An 18,542-nucleotide genomic window follows, 5' to 3' on the forward strand; every position below is an offset into this window, starting at 1 on the left:
TATTAACCCTGGGGTCTACTTATCATACCCAGTTCGTGATCGGATCCAGAATTCGAACAATTTAGACCCAAGAGGTTATTTTAAAACCCATTTTGTAGATTGTTTTTTAACAAAACAATAACTCAAAAGTCATAGCTTTGGGGCGAAGCCACATCACCCCGTTTTGGACGAAATCCTACATTACGTGTCCTCTAATTAACCAACAAAATACACTTTTGCTTTCTTGTCCACTCTTCAATTACCCATTTTATCCCTCAATTAACCAGCCGCTGAAAGGTTATAACTGTCAATTCAGCACCCCTCGACCCCCCTTTCTCAACTTTCCTCATCCTTCCGACCTCTTCCACTCGCACGTTTAATCCGCTTCCCTTATTTCCTGTAATTCCATCTGTGTCCCTTCCATGGCCGCCATCTCCAGCTTCTCCTCTCATCCAAACGCTAACCCGAACCCCAATTTCATCTCCCCCATGCTCCAGCCATACCTCGAACAGCAGCAGGAACGGATACAACCTGAACCGCCGCCGGATGACGCAACCCCGCACGACCCCTTTTCCAACAAAGACATCGGGGATTCTTCCGCCACCACCGATGACAACTCCAACACCAGTTCTACCATCCCGAACCCAAGCGCAAACGCAAACGCAAACCCCAACCCCAACCCCAACCCAAACGCAAATCCAGGCCCAATTAAGCTCCTTCACGTCTCTTTCAATCAGGACTACGGCTGCTTCGCTACGGGTACTGATCGCGGATTCCGAATCTATAACTGCGATCCCTTTCGCGAGATCTTCCGCCGTGATTTTGACGGGAACGGTGGCGGAATTGGCTCCGTCGAGATGCTTTTTCGATGCAACATCCTTGCGTTAGTCGGCGGCGGGGATTCGCCACAGTATCCGTTGAATAAGGTCATGATTTGGGACGATCATCAAAGTCGATGCATTGGGGAACTGTCCTTTAGGTCTGACGTGCGTGGGGTCCGGTTACGGAGGGATCGAATTGTTGTTGTACTCGAGCAGAAGATTTTTGTGTACAATTTCGCTGATTTGAAGCTACTGCATCAGATTGAGACGATTGCAAACCCTAAGGGACTCTGTGCGGTATCGCAGGTTGCAGGGTCATTTGTATTGGTGTGTCCCGGGTTGCAGAAGGGGCAGGTTAGGGCGGAACATTACGCCTCAAAGAGGACTAAATTCATCATGGCCCATGATTCTAGAATCGCTTGCTTTACACTCTCTCAGGATGGGAATCTTCTGGCAACTGCAAGCAGTAAAGGAACTCTAGTTCGGATATATAACACCCACGATGGTAGTTTGCTGCAGGAGGTAACTTATTGTAATCGTATGGTCATTATCTTTTCTTAATTTTACTATTGCCTCGTGTTGGGATTGAGTAGATTTGCAGTTAGTAGAGAAATTTGTTCCATGGTTGTTAGTCTGTGCATTAGTAACAATATAAGACTTGTCCAGGTTTTATTGCATTGTGAAACATGAAAAGCATCAGAAGGCAGAAAGCAGGCCAGGTTACGAGGTTCATACAAAATTCAATAAGCTAGGGTGGAAATAATTGCACTGTCAATACATTTGTGCTTGTGATACTTGATCCATTAGATATTTGCAGATGGAAAACTTTTGATATCTTGTGTCCAACTCGTGTATAATTTGGAAGAAAGCTTGAGCTTTAAGGATAAGCCTCTTTAAACATGAGCTAAAGCGTGAGCTCTAGTTTCAGGCCAGTAGAGCTTGGATCAACTGTCAGGCGTTATTAATGCATATTGTGTCACATTGATTTTGGATACTCATTTGAAGGCTTTATTTATATGATTGATAAAGGAAAGGACATGCTGCTGTTGCCGGCCAAAGACTATGGCAAGGAGACAGTGATAAGAGGGGTAAATAGATGATATTACTACTGGGTTCTTAAGCCACTGGGTTACCCTCTCAAGTGATTAAAAAGTTCACTTATGAGTATCACAGCCATTGTATTCTTTCATACTCTATCTTTAGCCCCATCGATCTGTGTCATCTGGTCCTGAACTTATGTATATTTACTATCGCCGGTCCTTGTTGATGCCTGCTGCTAATCCAAGAGTGCGTTAACAAGAATAACTATGATTTCCTAAGTTCTGTATAACTGTATAAGCAGGGTTTATGGTTAAGCAAATTAGGATGCAGTAGCTTCTTTCAATTGGCTCTGTTTCTGGTTGCTATGCCTTCTTAATTCTTATTATTTTCTTAAAAAAAAGATGTCTGTGGTGGATGACTGTTATTTTCTTCCAGGTACATGCACTTTATCTTTTCCTGTGGCCTTGCTTTTTCCTTTTATATTTCTTTTCTGATTTTATGTCTGTGGTGGAATCGTGTGAAAGAGAGTTTGTCCTCTTTTCTTCTGTGTATTGTATTTTCGTTAATCAGTCTGCATTCTTGCTCTAACTGCAAATTCATGAAACAAAGATCTGAAAGAGAGCCACTCAAATACGGCAGGTACGAAGGGGCGCAGACAGGGCAGAAATATATAGCCTGGCATTCTCCCCCACCGCGCAGTGGCTGGCAGTCTCAAGTGATAAGGGCACCGTTCATGTTTTTAGCCTTAAAGCCAATTCTGGAAATGCTGGAAGTGAGAGATCGACTAGTCCTCCTGGTCCAAATCTTTCTGTTGCAACTTCGAGTTCCTCTCTCTCTTTCATTAAAGGTATAGAGTTTCTTGAAGTTGCACACTTTGTGCTACTGATATATTGAAAACTGTTGTTTTCCTTCATGGATTAATGACAAGTGGACTGGTGTTTGCTCATTAAATTTCACTGTCTAAAATCATTTAGAGAAGGTTTGTGTCATGTGATACAATGGGGGACTCATAAATTGTGTGCTTTAAAATCTGACTTGGGAAGGGCATCCAGTGTGTTTGGTCTTTATTAGTAGAAAGAACAATAAGAATCCTCTGGATGATAGGAGATTGTATATTATAACTGTTTGTGGCAGATATGGTAGAGAATTTCTTTAAAGTACCTGTACAATAGACTATTCTGTTACAAAGTCCACCTGGTTTGTCCAAAGACGGAGTATATGCACAAAAGGAAATGCTCGTTATTTCGTTTATGGTTTCTAAGCCAAGTAAAGCTCTGATTGTCTTCAAATGTGCATAGTTTTATTCACCTTTTTTGTTAGCATCCCTATACATGAGTATCAATTTGGAATATCTCATAAATAGTTGTCTGTAATGGTTCTTGTTAGTGTGAATCACCTTTGATCATTCAACGCATGCAACGTTGAAATCTTGATATTGTTTGGTTCAATGTTTTGAAACCCAGGCCGTCTATTGAACCGAAAAATTAAGTGGGTTACGGGTCGTTGATTCAGCCGTTGTCGAACCAGTGATGCCATATTTATGTCATAAATAATTATTAATATTTTAAAAATAATATTCAATAAAAAATAATATTAATATATTTAATAACCTATCTTTTTTTTTAAAAAAAGAATCATTGTTTTTCTTTGAAACATTAATAGTTCAATAGGATATATAATATAATAAAATAAATTTAAAAACAAACTAATAAAGATCAAATACAAGAAATAATACTGCCCATTTTTAAATCTAACAGAAAATCAGATACACTAAATTATCAAAAATAATCTAACATAAATAGCAAAACTGAATTGAGAAGAGAAATTTGGATTTTATATTTAGAAATAACATAAAATAGTTAAACTTAATAAGAATTTTCCTAATTTAAACAGAAATAATGCACATTTTAAAAAATAATCTATTATTCTTTCAGAAATAACATAAAATAATGGTACTTAAATAGAAATAATACACATTTTAGAAGAGAATTTTATCATATTACACTTTATTATTGACCCACCCAGTTCAATCGACCCAGTACCAAGTCATACGGTTCACCAGTTGTACCACTGGATCGAACGGTTTTCATGAAAAAAAGCAGTTTTTTTGGCTCCTCCGGTTTTTTGGTTTCAACTGGCCCATTTTGTGGCCTGGTTGGCGTTTTGGACAGTCCAACTGTCCGGGCGTGGGTTTCAAAACCTTGGTTTGGTTTCCATCATGTTTCTTACTTTTTGGATCTTTGGGTGGGTGCCGGTGTTAGCAAGTGAATGAACTTGCATCCATGCCTCCCCTTCCGTGGATGAATAATTGGCAGTCACGAGTAAGCAGAAGATAAACTGCTTTTTTCCTTTGGCGCTTGTTGGGTCTAAATGAACTTTTAATATGACAGGAGTGCTACCCAAGTATTTCAGTTCCGAATGGTCAGTAGCTCAGTTCCGTTTGCCTGAAGGATCCCAGTATATTGTGGCTTTTGGTCACCAGAAGAATACAGTGGTAATTCTCGGCTTGGATGGAAGGTTAGTTCTCATAATCCCATCAGGACTGCTTCAATTAGTAGGAGCTTTCCCACGTTCTAGTTCATATGCAGATACCGGCTTCTGTTATATCTTCTCTGGTACCCAGTGTCTGGAAAGTCTGGCCAGTGTACCCTTCCCTCCAAAAGTCACCCAACATGCACACCCCTAAGATCTATCTTCAAATGTCATGTTGCCAGCTGTCTCGCTTATTTAGAAAATAAATTCATTTGTAATTGGGATAATATGCAGTTTTTACCGCTGCAAGTTTGACCCAGCAACCGGCGGGGAGATGACACAATTGGAGTATCACAATTTTCTCAAGCCTGAAGAAGCTTTTTAGATGGGCTGGATAATGTGCATATTTTTGCACCGTATGCTCTGGTCATCTTTTTCCCTACTAATTTGTGGATCCATGATCATGTAAATATCGAGTGTAAAATGTAAATTTAACCAACAGTTTGAAGCTGGGTAACCTATGAGGACCTTAAATTGTGAAAATGAAAAAAAAAAAATGTCAGCTGTACAAATTTTATTTGTTTGGAGATAATCTTTCATCCAGTTCTGTACTTGGTATGGTCTTTATGGTAGTGTGGTATATTTGTGGGGAATCAATCTCTCTGGTAAGAGATATAGATGGGTCCAGTGCTGTTTTGTCATTCTTGAAGGCTGGCAAATAGGGTTTTGCGATGGATGTGTATCGTGTTATGTATTGTGAGAGAGATGGCTGAGTATGTTACAAAATTATCCTGTGGACTACATTGGAGTGCTGGCTTGAAAGTGGTGTAAGTAAATATTTTTTAAGGACAATATTTTCATTTAGTGTTTGAGGGTTATTTAATAGTATGAAATATGTATCTAATCGTTTATTGATATAAGGATCAGTTACCAGAGGAAAAAAGATCATAGTATAGCAACTAGCAACAACCTTGGAAAAGACTCGAATATGACAAGGAGGACCAGAAAGATTGTTCTGTTTAAGAGGGCCCCCAAGATCAAGAATTTTTTAGAATGAGATAAAACAGCATGTAAGGAACAATACAATAACGCCCCTGTACGTTGTTGGAATTCATGTGGATTTATGGATCAGACCACATATGATGATGATATTACATAGTTAATTATTCTACTGTCAACATAGTTGAAAACATACTTGTCAAGCAGTTGTAACACCTCTCAACCTACAAACCAAGGAAGGATTGTACTCCTTAACTTACGAACTACTGACAGTATAATATATAATCCCTTAGTGAACCATTCTGAACCTACAACGCTCCAAAAATTCAACCCTTAACTAATGCAAAGATGTTCACACCCGCACTCAGTCCACCAGCTCCAGTGAACCAAGTGTTCTCATCACACACACGTGTTCCAGCTGTGTTATTTGTGCAAATCAAATTGAAGGATCCGCAGCTCTAGTCGGAGGATTCCTATGATGAGACTACGTACGGCTTCAGTTCAGAGTGTACTCTTCACTTGAGCTGGTGGATTGGCTGGGAGTGCAAACATGTTTCCAATGCGATTGATTCAATATAATAATAGTTTGCTACAAGTTTGTGCTTACAAATCACTTAATCAGTGATGGCAATCAAGGTCCACGGACACCCTGTCTCCTCTCCTCAGCAGTACAGAGAGTTCTTCTCTGCATAGCAGAGATACATCCCGAATACCAATTTTTTTTTAACCAAAACCACCTAGAGGTGGGGGGAGCTTTTCGGAGTCCCCAGTCCTTCTATATTAAAACGCCCAAAATACCAATTTGAGCTTCTAGATATGCCAAATGATCAGCACAAAAAGGAACCCTTTATTTCAATCAATGTAATTCGCGTACTTCACCGCCTCGTACCAGACACATAATTTTTGCAACTTTTTCTCTTAATTTAACAATATGTGTTTGCTGGTGCAGCCATTAGGTCAGGTCCCAGGCCTTTGAAGATGGTGACTTGAAGCTCTTTGGTATAGTATTCTTCCCCTCAAAGACTTGATTAATTTGTATTGGTGTTAGGATTTAACAACTAGTTTTGTGTTCATTTTCTGGCACTTCAGAATCGAGGGCTATAACCAAATACATCTTACATGCATATGCTGACATGGGAACCCCACTGATCAAGTCAGAAGTATGATGCTGCTAGTCAGAAACCCAACTGTGAGATCTTGGTCAAGGCATTTAAGGGCCCGACTACTGATGAAGCTGTTGTGGAGATAATGCAGGGTGAATTAGGGAAGGTTCTTGATGTGTACGAAGCCCAATTGGATACTTGGCCGGAGACGAGTACTCGTTGGCTGATCTTCATCTTCTCCCTATCATCAACAAATTGTTCAAAAAAAGGTTAAGTCTTTGTTCGACGAGGAGCAAATTGATGATCATCAATTTGGAGCAAACTGATCTCTTGGCCTGGCCTGCCTGGCAGAAGGTTCTTGAAAGGAGCAAATTGTGATCATTATCAGGTAATTCATGTGTTCCTTACCCTTTCTTGATCAGTTTTATGATATTTATGCTTTGTTGTTTTGGAGAAATCATGCATCACACTCATTCATCAGGCCTGGTCTCCCCGATGATTGTGGGATATTGATGATCAAATAAAGAGATATTGACAAAGCAAATAAAAAAATAAAAGAGATATTGATGATCATCATGTGATGGATCGCTTTCTTTGAATTGTACACCAGTCGCACGACAAGTATGTTGTACTTGCCAGATTCGACCAAACTCGATTTTTGAACCCACTTGGCGAAAAGGAGACCAGCCTGGTACAAACAGTCCCACAAATATTTTTAACAGTATAACAAGTTTTATCCTCTTGGATCACTTACTATCAATATCTTGAGGATATGTACGGCCTACTGCACACCATGAGGTCGTGTTATTGATCTACGGTGTACATAAAATCGTACAATCCAACTGGCATATATATATATATTGGCTTTCCTACATCAAGTACAATTTTTATTACTCCAGTTCTTACGCTCTTTTATTAAGAGACCTTAAATATTCACTAATTTAAGCATTAGAAAGTCGTTACAGGAACCCACGCTGACCTAGCTCTAACCCTGTGTTCTTTTACAGGCTTATTGCATATATTAGAAAATTATTCAAGACATTCGGAATAACGGAGTCTTTAATATCCAATATAGAACATCAAGATATTTTGCGGTAATTTCTGGGCAAAACAAAAATATTTCTGTAGGGGTTTATTTACTATTAAGGATCACTTATCAGGGAAAACAAACCAAAAATAGGGAGGAAAAAAAACAAAAAAATTAAGAGGTAGGTGGGAAACCTTGGAGAAGACTTGTCTCATATATGATAAAAAGAAGATCTAGATTGTTCTGGTTATGTGGGACCTCACACTTTCTAGTGCACCCAAAAATGTAGGACCCCAGAAAACCTCTTAATAATGCATGAAAAGTTATGTGGGATGTGAGATCAAAAAATTATGGCTGGCTTTCAGAAAATGACTTCAAATCTAATGTGTAATTATGGAGGTCTTAATATTGAATTCAAGATTAATTCAACAATTTCCATTATGAAATAAATTAAAGATCAAAATCAATTCGATATTATTTACGTATAATTTGAGGTATACAGTAATAATTATCTGTCTCCTCAAAAAATAATGTTAAAACTTATTTTCATCCATGATTTTGGGTTTACAGTTATTTTTGTCCTCTTTAAAAATAATCTGTCTGAAAGTGAATTTAGTGGTTGTAGTTGGAATTGTGCATTGTTCATGAAATTTTTGGTCGATGCGTCAAACCTAATTTTGATAAAAGTAACCCAGTGATTATATTTTTATTGATTGATATATACTCAGTTAAAAAATTGTTACTGTAGTACGTAAAAGTTTGATAAAACCCCAAATTTCAAAACCAATTTTTCTACATTTAGTCAATTGTTGTAGCGCTGAAATAATTGAAAAATAATGCAACTTGTCAAGCACTCTCGCAACAACTCTCCACCTACAACGCTCCAAAACTTCAACCCTTCAGCTTATGCGCTCACACATCATTGAAAATATAGTAATCATTGTGTCTCAATTTGCTATTAATAAGTGGGAAATTCTCGTTTAAAAATGAATTTGATAATCAAGTTTGAATCAAGTATATGACAAGTACAATATAATTATCGTGTAATATATGATTAATTTGATTCGATTAAAAAAATCTGATTTTTATAAGAATTTTGACAGATAAGTTCAATTATTGACTCACTCTCCACTACTACTATAAGAAACCCAAGCTGCAAATCATGTTTCCACGACCATCCCAAACCTCTAATTTGTGCTCAGAAATTAGTGGTCATGGCAATCAAGGTCCACGGAAGCCCTCTCTCCCCGGCAGCTCAGAGAGTTCTTCTCGCCCTTGCAGAGAAAGATCTGGAATACGAATTCATTCTTGTGGATTTGAGAAGTGGTGAGCAGAAGAAGGAGCCCTTTATTTCAATCAATGTAATTACCCTACTCTCACAACCTCGTACTCCACACATGATAACCTCTGAGTTTGTGTTGATTTAACATGTGTGTTTGTCGTGCAGCCATTTGGTCAGGTCCCAGGCTTTGAAGATGGCGACTTGAAGCTCTTTGGTATGGTATTCTTCCCAATTCAAATAGACTTGATGAATGAATTCGTGTGGTTTAGGTTTTAACAGCTAATTCTGTGTCCATTAATTTGCTGCAAGTTCAGAATCAAGGGCTATAACCAAATACATCTCACATGCATATGCCGACAAGGGAACCCCACTGATCGACCAAGATCCCAAGAAACAGGCCATCATCGGAGTTTGGTTGGAAGTTGAAGCCCATAGGTTTGATGCTGTTGGTCAGAAGCTCAACTTTGAGTTGTTGATCAAGGGATTTAAGGGCCTGACCACTGATGAAGCTGCTGTGGAGCAACTGCAGGGTGAATTAGGGAAGGTACTTGACGTGTACGAAGGCCGGTTGGGTAAGTCCAAGTACTTGGCCGGAGAGGAGTACACCTTGGCTGATCTTCATCATCTCCCGCTCATCAACAACTTGTTCAAAACAAAGGTTAAGGCTTTGTTCGACGAGCGCCCGCACGTCGGCGCCTGGTGTGCCCATCTCTTGGCCCGCCCGGCCTGGCAGAAGGTTCTTGAAGCCTGCAAATTCTGATCATGCACCTAACTCATATACGTTGGTTTCCCTTTCTTGATCAGTTTTATGCTTTAACTTGGAGGTTTGGAGAAGTCATGTATCACAGTATGAGTTCCCTCATGATTATGGGATATTGATGATCAAATAAAAAGAGATCATATTGAAAAGTTGGTTTTTCCATTACCACACATTGATTCCTTTCATTTTCTAGCACAAGACTTGTTCAAGAAGTGGGCACTGGGCAGTATATATTTATATGCAAGTTGATGGGAAAATATATTAAAATTTATGGGATATAATCGAGTAAATTAAAGAAGAGGGTAACATATACTAAAGAAAATGCAAATTTTGCTTCAAATTGACAATAAAACCCTGGAAGCAGCACAGCAGGCCTGTCAACTACTTGGCTTGAGTGGTAGGTATTGGCTACGCCATAATTTCTTTAATTTCCCAACTACCACTACTGACCGACACCGCCCGCTTCATAAATGCCACCGTTTGTTTGAGTTAGAATAACACAACACAACTAACCCGTAATAAAAATTTAGATTCTTAAAAAAAAATTATTTAATACTAATATTTTAACGAAATTACATAAAAAAAAATTTAAACTATTTTTGGTAGAGTAAAATAAAGAAAATAAATATAGTGCAAAATCTTCCCCCTTTTAAAACTAGTAATGCTAATATATGTTGAAAGATATTGATCCACAAAACGCCACTCATCATGGAAAGAGTTTGAGCCACATCTTTCCACCATATTCACACAACCATTCCTAACAAAAATCCTCCATATCTTTATTTTTTCAATTCATCGTCAGATATGTAAATACTTCCCTAAAATATCATCTCATTTTAAAATGCAAAATTCATTCTCGGTTAAAAAGCAAATTTCTCTACTGTATAGTTGATTGACACTAAATTGTTCATTTCTATTAGTTAGAATTCAGAATAACACATAAATCAATTCTTTTTATATATTCAACCTTTTCGAAAATATTTTTTTATAAAATAATATATCAACGAATTTTACTCGATTTATTCTTGAGTAATACTTCAAATTTGGTTCACTTGATGATGTTTTTTGCGTTTTCTTTCTTGTCATACCTGAATAAAACCCCAAGTACGAATTATTATTGATGCCGAATAATTCTTTATCATGTTATTTTTCAAGATATTATTATTGTTGCTATATTTATTTATAATAATAATAATAAGTGCCCTCCCACCCACCCACGTACACACACTCACTGATCTCTCTCTCTCTCTCTCTTATATACATCAAAGTGGGATTGCTTCTCTTTCTTGAACAATTTTGTTTATAGAGTGATGGGAACAATGAAGCTGCACGGGCACCCTATTTCTCCAGCAGTAAGAAGAGTTGCTGCCTGCCTTGAAGAAAAGGGCCTTCCCTATGAGTTTGTGTTTGTTGATTTATCAACTGGTCAGCAGAAGAAGGAGCCCTTCATCTCACTCAATGTAATTAAATCATCATTTTTTCTTTGTTTAAAACTAGTGTTTGTTTCTTGACAACGTTGTAATGGGTTATTGCAGCCATTTGGACAAGTACCAGCTCTTGAAGATGGAGACTTGAAGCTCTTTGGTAAAAATTCGCCTTCAATCCTTTCCCCTGCATTCCTCATCTTTCTCATTTAATTTCCTTGATCAATGTCTTTGGCAGAATCAAGGGCAATCACTCAGTACATCACGCGCACCTACGCCGATAAGGGTACCCCACTGCTACCAACTGACCCCTTGAAACAGACAATGGTCTCAGTTTGGAGTGAAGTGGAGTCCCATGCATTTGATGCTGCTGCATCAAAATTATCATTTGAGATCCTGATCAAGCCGATTCTGGGGATGAGTACAGATGAAGGTGCTGTGGAAGTGCAGCAGGGGAAACTAGCCCAGGTTCTTGACGTGTACGAGTCCCGTTTGGGTAAATCCAAGTATTTGGGAGGAGAAGATTTTAGCTTGGCGGATTTGCATCATCTCCCAATCATAAACAACTTGCTTGGTACCAAGATTAAAGCCCTGTTTGATGCCAGGCCCCATGTCAGCGCGTGGTGCGCAGATATCTTGGCCCGCCCCGCTTGGCAGAAGGTATTGGCGTCCATGAACATGAAGCTCTCCTCTTGATCCGCCCGTTTTTACGGGTTCTATGTAATCAGTAAGTACCATTTATGGAGTTAATAAGCATCTTGTGCTTCTCCAAATAAAGATATGGATTTTGTGGTGTTGGAAGATCTAAGCTCACGTGGTTTCACCTTTCTTTTTCTGCTTCTTATGATTTCTTTCCTCGATTTTCTAACGGAGGAGAACGGAGATCAATCAAGTGCATTTACCTAATCATCTGTTGAGAAATTTTTTACTCAAATCAAATTTAGTTGAATCAAATCAATCACATCACAAATAAGTGTGATATATTTGCTATGTAATTAATCACTTTCTCCAAATTACACACAATCACATGCCAAATGTATTACACTTATCATCACATAATTGGATCAAGTTCGACCAAACTCAATTTGAATTAAAATTTCCCACAAATCAATGGATTTCTTAAAAATAATTAATATATTTTTACGGACTAATATGTCCTATTTACGTTACCCAAGCTAATATTTTTAATTTTATTTTTATATTTTCTCATATATTTCATTTTAAATATAAAAAAAATAAAATAGTAATTTCTTAGTCACGTTGACATACTATATAATTGTTTTTCATCAAAAAAAGGTAATTGTACCTTACCCTTTATTTTATTTAATAAAAAATATATATGTAGCACATTTATATTAAATGAATACAAAATGTAATATGACACGCAGCAAAAAATTTTAACCCATTCATATACGTTGTAATCATTAACAATTTTAAGAATCAATTTGCAACCAACAATTTATAAACTAGTATTAAATAGACAATTTAAAATCTCTAAAACACCACGACTCCTAATTTTACTACATTTAAACAATACATTTCAAACATGCTCTTACTTCATTCGTCAAAACCAAGAAATAGAAAAATAATATTTGGCAGCGGGTACTTGGGAATTCCAGGACATTTGTTCACCTTTACCCAACCACTATTTTTCCAATATTCTTCCATTAATAACACAAAAGACCATTTCTCAAGGAATTTGAATGACATGGGCACTTATGTAATAGATCCCATGCAAATAATACACATACACCTCCATATAAGAATGACGTGTGCACACATGCAATTCTCCAATAGAATTTCATGCAAAATTAAAGGTACACGATGTCTACTGCTATTAAATTATATCTGAGAAGGCAGAAGGAACCTACTTTTAATTAAATTCATTGATTATCAAACTTGGAAGGCTCCCAGCATACTAGAACAAGAAACATCACTATATATAAATACCTGCTGCATATCTCCCTTCCATCTCATCCTTAACAAGCACTTCATCATTTCAGTTTTTTCACCTTCTCAGCATAAAATGGCAATCAAAGTCCACGGCAGCGCGTTCTCGATTGCAGTAATGAGAGTGTTTGCTTGCCTCAATGAGAAAGGGCTGGAGTATGAGTTTGTTCGGGTTGACATGAGGGCGGGTGAGCACACAAAGGAGCCTTTCCTTTCCCTCAACGTAAGCATGCTTCAACTATGAATGCTATTCTCCAGATCTTTGAATGTTTTCATTAGTGGAAAGCTTTCAACATCTTCTCCTTGGTTAAGATGACTTTGCTTTGCTTTCTGCAGCCGTTTGGTCAAGTCCCAGCCTTTGAAGATGGGGACCTGAAACTCTTTGGTAAGTTTTCAAATTTGCAATTACATCATGAGCTATCGGATCACATAAGGTCTCCGTGAATGTATTGGGTCATGTAAGAGAAATCTTCATTCAACAATGTCTTTGGCGTTTTAATGATTTGCAATGCAGAATCGAGGGCAGTCAATCAATACATTGCACATGCTTATGCGGACAAGGGAAACCCATTGATATGCCAGGATCCAAGAAAGATGGCCATTGTATCTTTGTGGATGGAGGTGGAAGCCCAGAAGTATGATGCTCCAGCTGCAAAGTTAACCAGGGAACTCATCATTAAGCCATTACTGGGGATGTCAACAGATGATGCGATTGTTGAAGAGCAAGAAGTTCAGCTGGCTAAGGTTCTCGATGTGTACGAAGCTCGATTGGCACAGTCCAAGTATTTGGGTGGTGACAGCTTCAGTCTCGCAGATCTCCATCACCTCCCCACAATGAACTATTTGATTGGAACACGCGTTAAAGCAGTTTTTGACGCACATCCTCATGTGAGTTCTTGGTGTGCGGATATCTTGGCAAGGCCAGCTTGGCAAAAGGTTGTTGCCATGAAAAACAACCAGCGACTTTAAAGAGTCTTCACGGATAGCACAATAGCAGCTTGTTTCACTGCTCAGTGTTTTTCCTGTAATTTCCTGTTTCACATCTTAAATCAGAAAGGCATATAAAGGGTCTGTCAACCAGTCATAGAACTAATTGTCAGCTTGCTGTCTTTCTAAAATAAAGTTCTACCTTTGTTGTTGCATTTCTATGGAAAATAAGAAATACACCCAACGTTGAGATTCAGATGTAGAATGGCTTGTTTTTTTCAGCATATTACATCCAGTTCTTAGATTTTCTAATGGAGAATCGAATTTCACGGAGGAAACAAAAATGACTGCTATGGCGGAAATAAAAGTACTAAAGCAAGAGCTACAGTAAGAGAGGTGATAATTTTGAAGGTGACTTGACTAATTTTATGTAATATTTCTGATTTAAAGCATTCCCCTTAAGATATGGAAACCGGTTACAGAGTCGACATCAAACCGAAAAGTAAAGAAAATGGAGAATGCTAATACCTGCAAAAACCAGAGAAGCTAAACACAGACATCCATGAACAACATGTTGTTTCTTTGTCCGAATGTCAAGTGCAAGCAAACACTTCAGATTACCAATTCAAGGCAGCATTCCTGATTCTCGAGTTCGACTGCCCTGCTACCAATATCCTTCTTAAGTCCTCTCCCTTTCATCAACTTTCGGACTTTCTCCACATCAATCCATCTTCCCATTTCTGCATACAAGTTAGACAATACAACATAGTATGCAGGATTTTGTGGCTCCAACTCCACAAGTTTCCAGGCAGCAGTTTCACTTAATTCAGAGTTTGCTTGAGCTCTAGAACCTGCAAGCAGAGCCCCCTAAATACTCACAGTAGGCTGAAAAGGCATATATGTGATCAACCTGAGCGCCTCATCCAAAGACTTAGAACGTGCTAAAAGATCGACCAGGCAGCCATAGTGCTTCACACTAGGTGAAAATCCATACTTCCCATCAGCCAAGAAAGAAAATAACGTCGCCCCATATGCACAAGACCGGAATGCACACAAGCACAAAGCACTGTAATCAAAGTCACCTCATCAGGTTGGAACCCTTCCTCTTCCATCCTGAAAAACCACCTAACAGCTTCCTTTCCATTCTTAGATAGAGCTAGACCTTTAATTATGGCATTCCACGTAAAAACATTCTTCTCACTCATTTCCTTGAAAATACGCAGGCCTTCCTCAATCTGTCCACACTTCCCGTACATAATCAATCAAGGAGGTACCCAAAATCACATCCAACTCCCACCCACTCCTTTTCACATGCTCATGGATCCCCACACCAATATCCAATGCCCCATAACCCGCGCAAGCAGCCAAAGCATTCACTGCGGTCACCTGATTACGCATTACGCCTTCGCTTCTCATCCTCTCAAGTGCAATCAACGCATCATCAAACCTCCCAGCCTCATTAAACCCCGAGATCACAACAGTCCATGATACAACATCTCTCAGAAGCATTTCATCAAATAGCTTCCCACACAATGCCATATTCCCAGTTGCAGCGTACAAATTCAGCAAAGAATTTCCAACATAAACATCATTCGTGAAACCCAATTTAGTTACCTGGGCATGCACCGACGTGCCCTCTTTCATAAATCTCAGGTCCGCCAAAGCTTTCAGAACAAAAGGAAAGCTATAATTATTCACAGAAATAGAATTTCTATGCATGTGAGAATAAATTACTGGAGATTTCTGAGGAGCACTGGAATGAGAAAAGGCTTTGAGAAGAGTTTTGCAAACGAGAGTGTTGGGGGGATTGTGCGGTTGTTTATGTAAAGGGGGAAGGCTGCGGAGGTAAGGAGGTTCAAGGAATGGCAAGCGGTGATAAACCGGTGGGCGACGGTGGTGTCAGAGCGGAGGTTCTGGATCAGTAGCTGCGCTAGAATTTGCTGGAGGTGGGATGGAGTTTGGCAGCGAGTGGTTAAGAGGTGGAGGATTCTTGCAGCGGCGGTGGTCAGATTTTTCCGGGTGCTTATTCGTAGATTGTGGACTGTTCAATGACAACAACGGTTTCTCTCAGGCGAACGAGCATTGATACAATGGATCAAAAAAGAAATTAAGAAAAGCGAAAAATGCGCATCCGGGGAATCGAATCCCGGTCAGTACCGTGGGAGGGTACTATGATACCACTACACCAGATGCGCTAGTGTTTGCTCTTAAAATTTGGTTATCAATTGGGAAAAATTCTTACTCAAATCAAATTTAGTTCAATTAAATTAATTACAGAACAAACAAATATAATATATTTATTATGAGATTATTTTTTTTTTCAAATTACACACAATTACATGTCAAATATATGACACTTATCACATAATTGATTCAAATTCGACTAAACCCAATTTGAGTTAGAATTTCCAATAAATCAAAGGATTTCTTTAAAAATAATTAAAATATTTTTACGGACTTATATGTCCTATTTACATTACCCAAGCTAATATTTTTTAATTTTCTCAAACACTTCTTTTTAAATATAAAAAAAAAGTAAAATAGTAATTTCTACGTGACAGACTACATAATTCTTTTCCATCAAAAAATGTAATTGTACTTTACCCTTTATTTTATTTAAAATATTTATATATATAGCACATGTATATTAAATGAATACAAAATGTAATATGACACACAACAAAAAAATTAACCCATTCGTATAGGTCGTAATTATTAACAATTTTGACAATTAATTTGCAACCAATAATTTATATTTAACAACTATTAAGAATATATTATTAAACTAGTACTAAATAGACAATATAAAATTATAAATTTTCTAAAATACCATGACTCCTAATTTTACTACATTTAAACAATACATTTCAAACATGCTCTTACTTCATTTGTCAAAACCAAGAAACAGAAAAATCAAATTTGGCATCGGGTACTTGGGAAATCCAGGACATTTATTAACCTTTACCCCACCACTTATTTTTCCATTAATCCGAGAAAAGACCATTTCTCAAAAAATTTGAATGACCTGTGCACTTATGTAATAGATCCCATGCAAATAATACACACACACCCATATAAGAATGACGTGTGCGCACATGTAATTCTCCAATAAACTCTAATGCAAATGAAAGGTACATGATGTTTACTGCTATTAAATTACATCTGAGAAGGCAGAAGGAACCTACTTTTAATTAAATTCATTAATTATTAAACATGGAGGCTCCCAGCATACTAGAACAAGAAACATCAATATATATAAATACCGCTGCATATCTCCCTTCCATCTCATCCTAAAACAAGCACTTCATCATTTCAGTTTCTTCACCTTCTCAGCGTAAAATGGCAATCAAGGTCCACGGCAACGCGATCTCGACTGCGGTAATGAGAGTGTTTGCATGCCTCAATGAGAAAGGGCTGGAGTACGAGTTTGTTCCGGTTGACATGAGGGCCGGTGAGCACAAAAAGGAGCCTTTCCTTTCCCTCAATGTAAGCATGCTTCAACTATGAATGCTATTCTCCAGATCTTTGAATGTTTTTATTAGTGGAAAGCTTTCAAAATCTTCTCCTTGGTTAAGATGACTTTGGTTGGTTTCTGCAGCCGTTTGGTCAAGTCCCAGCCTTTGAAGATGGGGACCTGAAACTCTTTGGTAAGTTTTCAAATTTTCAATTACATCATGAGCTATCGGATCACATAAGGTCTCGTGAATGTATTGGGTCATGTAAGAGAAATCTTCATTCAACAATGTCTTTGACGTTTTAATGATTTGCAATGCAGAATCGAGGGCAGTCAATCAATACATTGCACATGCTTATGCGGACAAGGGAAACCCGTTGATATGCCAGGATCCAAAAAAGATGGCCATTGTATCTTTGTGGATGGAGGTGGAAGCCCAGAAGTACGATGTTCCCGCTGCAAAGTTAGTCCGGGAATTCATCATTAAGCCATTACTGGGGATGTCAACAGATGATGCCATTGTTGAAGAGCAAGAAGTTCAGCTGGCTAAGGTTCTTGATGTGTATGAAGCTCGATTGGCACAGTCCAAGTACTTGGGTGGTGACAGCTTCAGTCTCGCAGATCTCCATCACCTCCCCACAATGAACTATTTGATGGGAACACGCATTAAAGCTGTGTTTGATGCGCGTCCTCATGTGAGTTCTTGGTGTGCGGATATCATGGGAAGGCCAGCTTGGCAAAAGGTTGTTGCTATGAAAAACAACCAGTGAGCTTAAAGAGTCTTGAGGGATACCACGATAGCATCTTGTTTCACTGCTCAGTGTTTTTCTTGTAATTTCTTGTTTCACATGTTAAACCAGAGAGGCATAGAAAGGGTCTGTCAACCAGTCATAGAACTAATTGTCAGCTTGCTGTCTTTCTAAAATAAAGTTCTACCTTCGTTGTTGCATTTCTTTGGAAAATAGAGAAATACACTCAATGTTGAGATTCAGATGTAGAATGGCTTGTTTTCTTCAGAATATCACATCACTACAGTTCTTAGATTTTCTAATGGAGAATCGAACTTCACGTAGGAAACAAAAATGACTTCTATGTCGGAAATAAAAGTACTAAAGTAAGGGCTACAGTAAGATAGAGGTGATAATTTTGAAGGTGACTTGACGATATTTTTTTGTTTTCAAATCAGTTGACGATATTTTTTTGTTTTCTTCGTGTCATACCTGAATAAAACCCGAATTATTAATTATTATTGATGTTGAATAATTTTATTTATAATAATAATAATAATAATAATAATAATAAT

The 18,542-nt window shown here is 38.0% G+C and overlaps 5 protein-coding genes, 1 non-coding gene and 1 pseudogene across 6 annotated transcripts; 5 read left to right on the plus strand and 2 right to left on the minus strand.

Moving 5' to 3' along the window:
- Positions 304-4,970, plus strand: LOC105163147 (autophagy-related protein 18a). The gene is made up of 4 exons (XM_011081393.2): positions 304-1,322; positions 2,481-2,688; positions 4,232-4,358; positions 4,608-4,970. The coding sequence occupies exons 1-4, from the start codon at positions 402-404 to the stop codon at positions 4,696-4,698; spliced, it is 1,347 nt and encodes a 448-aa protein (XP_011079695.1). The 5' UTR covers positions 304-401; the 3' UTR covers positions 4,699-4,970.
- Positions 8,599-9,633, plus strand: LOC105163148 (glutathione S-transferase-like). The gene is made up of 3 exons (XM_011081394.2): positions 8,599-8,803; positions 8,890-8,938; positions 9,039-9,633. The coding sequence occupies exons 1-3, from the start codon at positions 8,657-8,659 to the stop codon at positions 9,482-9,484; spliced, it is 642 nt and encodes a 213-aa protein (XP_011079696.1). The 5' UTR covers positions 8,599-8,656; the 3' UTR covers positions 9,485-9,633.
- On the plus strand, positions 10,737-11,709 carry LOC105163149 (glutathione S-transferase-like). Its single transcript, XM_011081395.2, has 3 exons — positions 10,737-10,944; positions 11,020-11,068; positions 11,147-11,709. The coding sequence occupies exons 1-3, from the start codon at positions 10,795-10,797 to the stop codon at positions 11,602-11,604; spliced, it is 657 nt and encodes a 218-aa protein (XP_011079697.1). The 5' UTR covers positions 10,737-10,794; the 3' UTR covers positions 11,605-11,709.
- LOC105163151 (glutathione S-transferase-like) lies at positions 12,679-14,041 on the plus strand. Its single transcript, XM_011081396.2, has 3 exons — positions 12,679-13,081; positions 13,195-13,243; positions 13,373-14,041. The coding sequence occupies exons 1-3, from the start codon at positions 12,935-12,937 to the stop codon at positions 13,825-13,827; spliced, it is 651 nt and encodes a 216-aa protein (XP_011079698.1). The 5' UTR covers positions 12,679-12,934; the 3' UTR covers positions 13,828-14,041.
- LOC110012166 lies at positions 14,376-15,961 on the minus strand (annotated as a pseudogene).
- Positions 15,910-15,980, minus strand: TRNAG-CCC. The gene has a single exon. It is a non-coding gene; the product is annotated as a tRNA-Gly (tRNA).
- On the plus strand, positions 17,064-18,236 carry LOC105163152 (glutathione S-transferase-like). Its single transcript, XM_011081397.2, has 3 exons — positions 17,064-17,271; positions 17,384-17,432; positions 17,561-18,236. The coding sequence occupies exons 1-3, from the start codon at positions 17,125-17,127 to the stop codon at positions 18,007-18,009; spliced, it is 645 nt and encodes a 214-aa protein (XP_011079699.1). The 5' UTR covers positions 17,064-17,124; the 3' UTR covers positions 18,010-18,236.

The sequence above is a fragment of the Sesamum indicum genome, linkage group LG6, assembly GCF_000512975.1.
Source record: "Sesamum indicum cultivar Zhongzhi No. 13 linkage group LG6, S_indicum_v1.0, whole genome shotgun sequence".
Lineage (NCBI taxonomy): Eukaryota > Viridiplantae > Streptophyta > Magnoliopsida > Lamiales > Pedaliaceae > Sesamum > Sesamum indicum.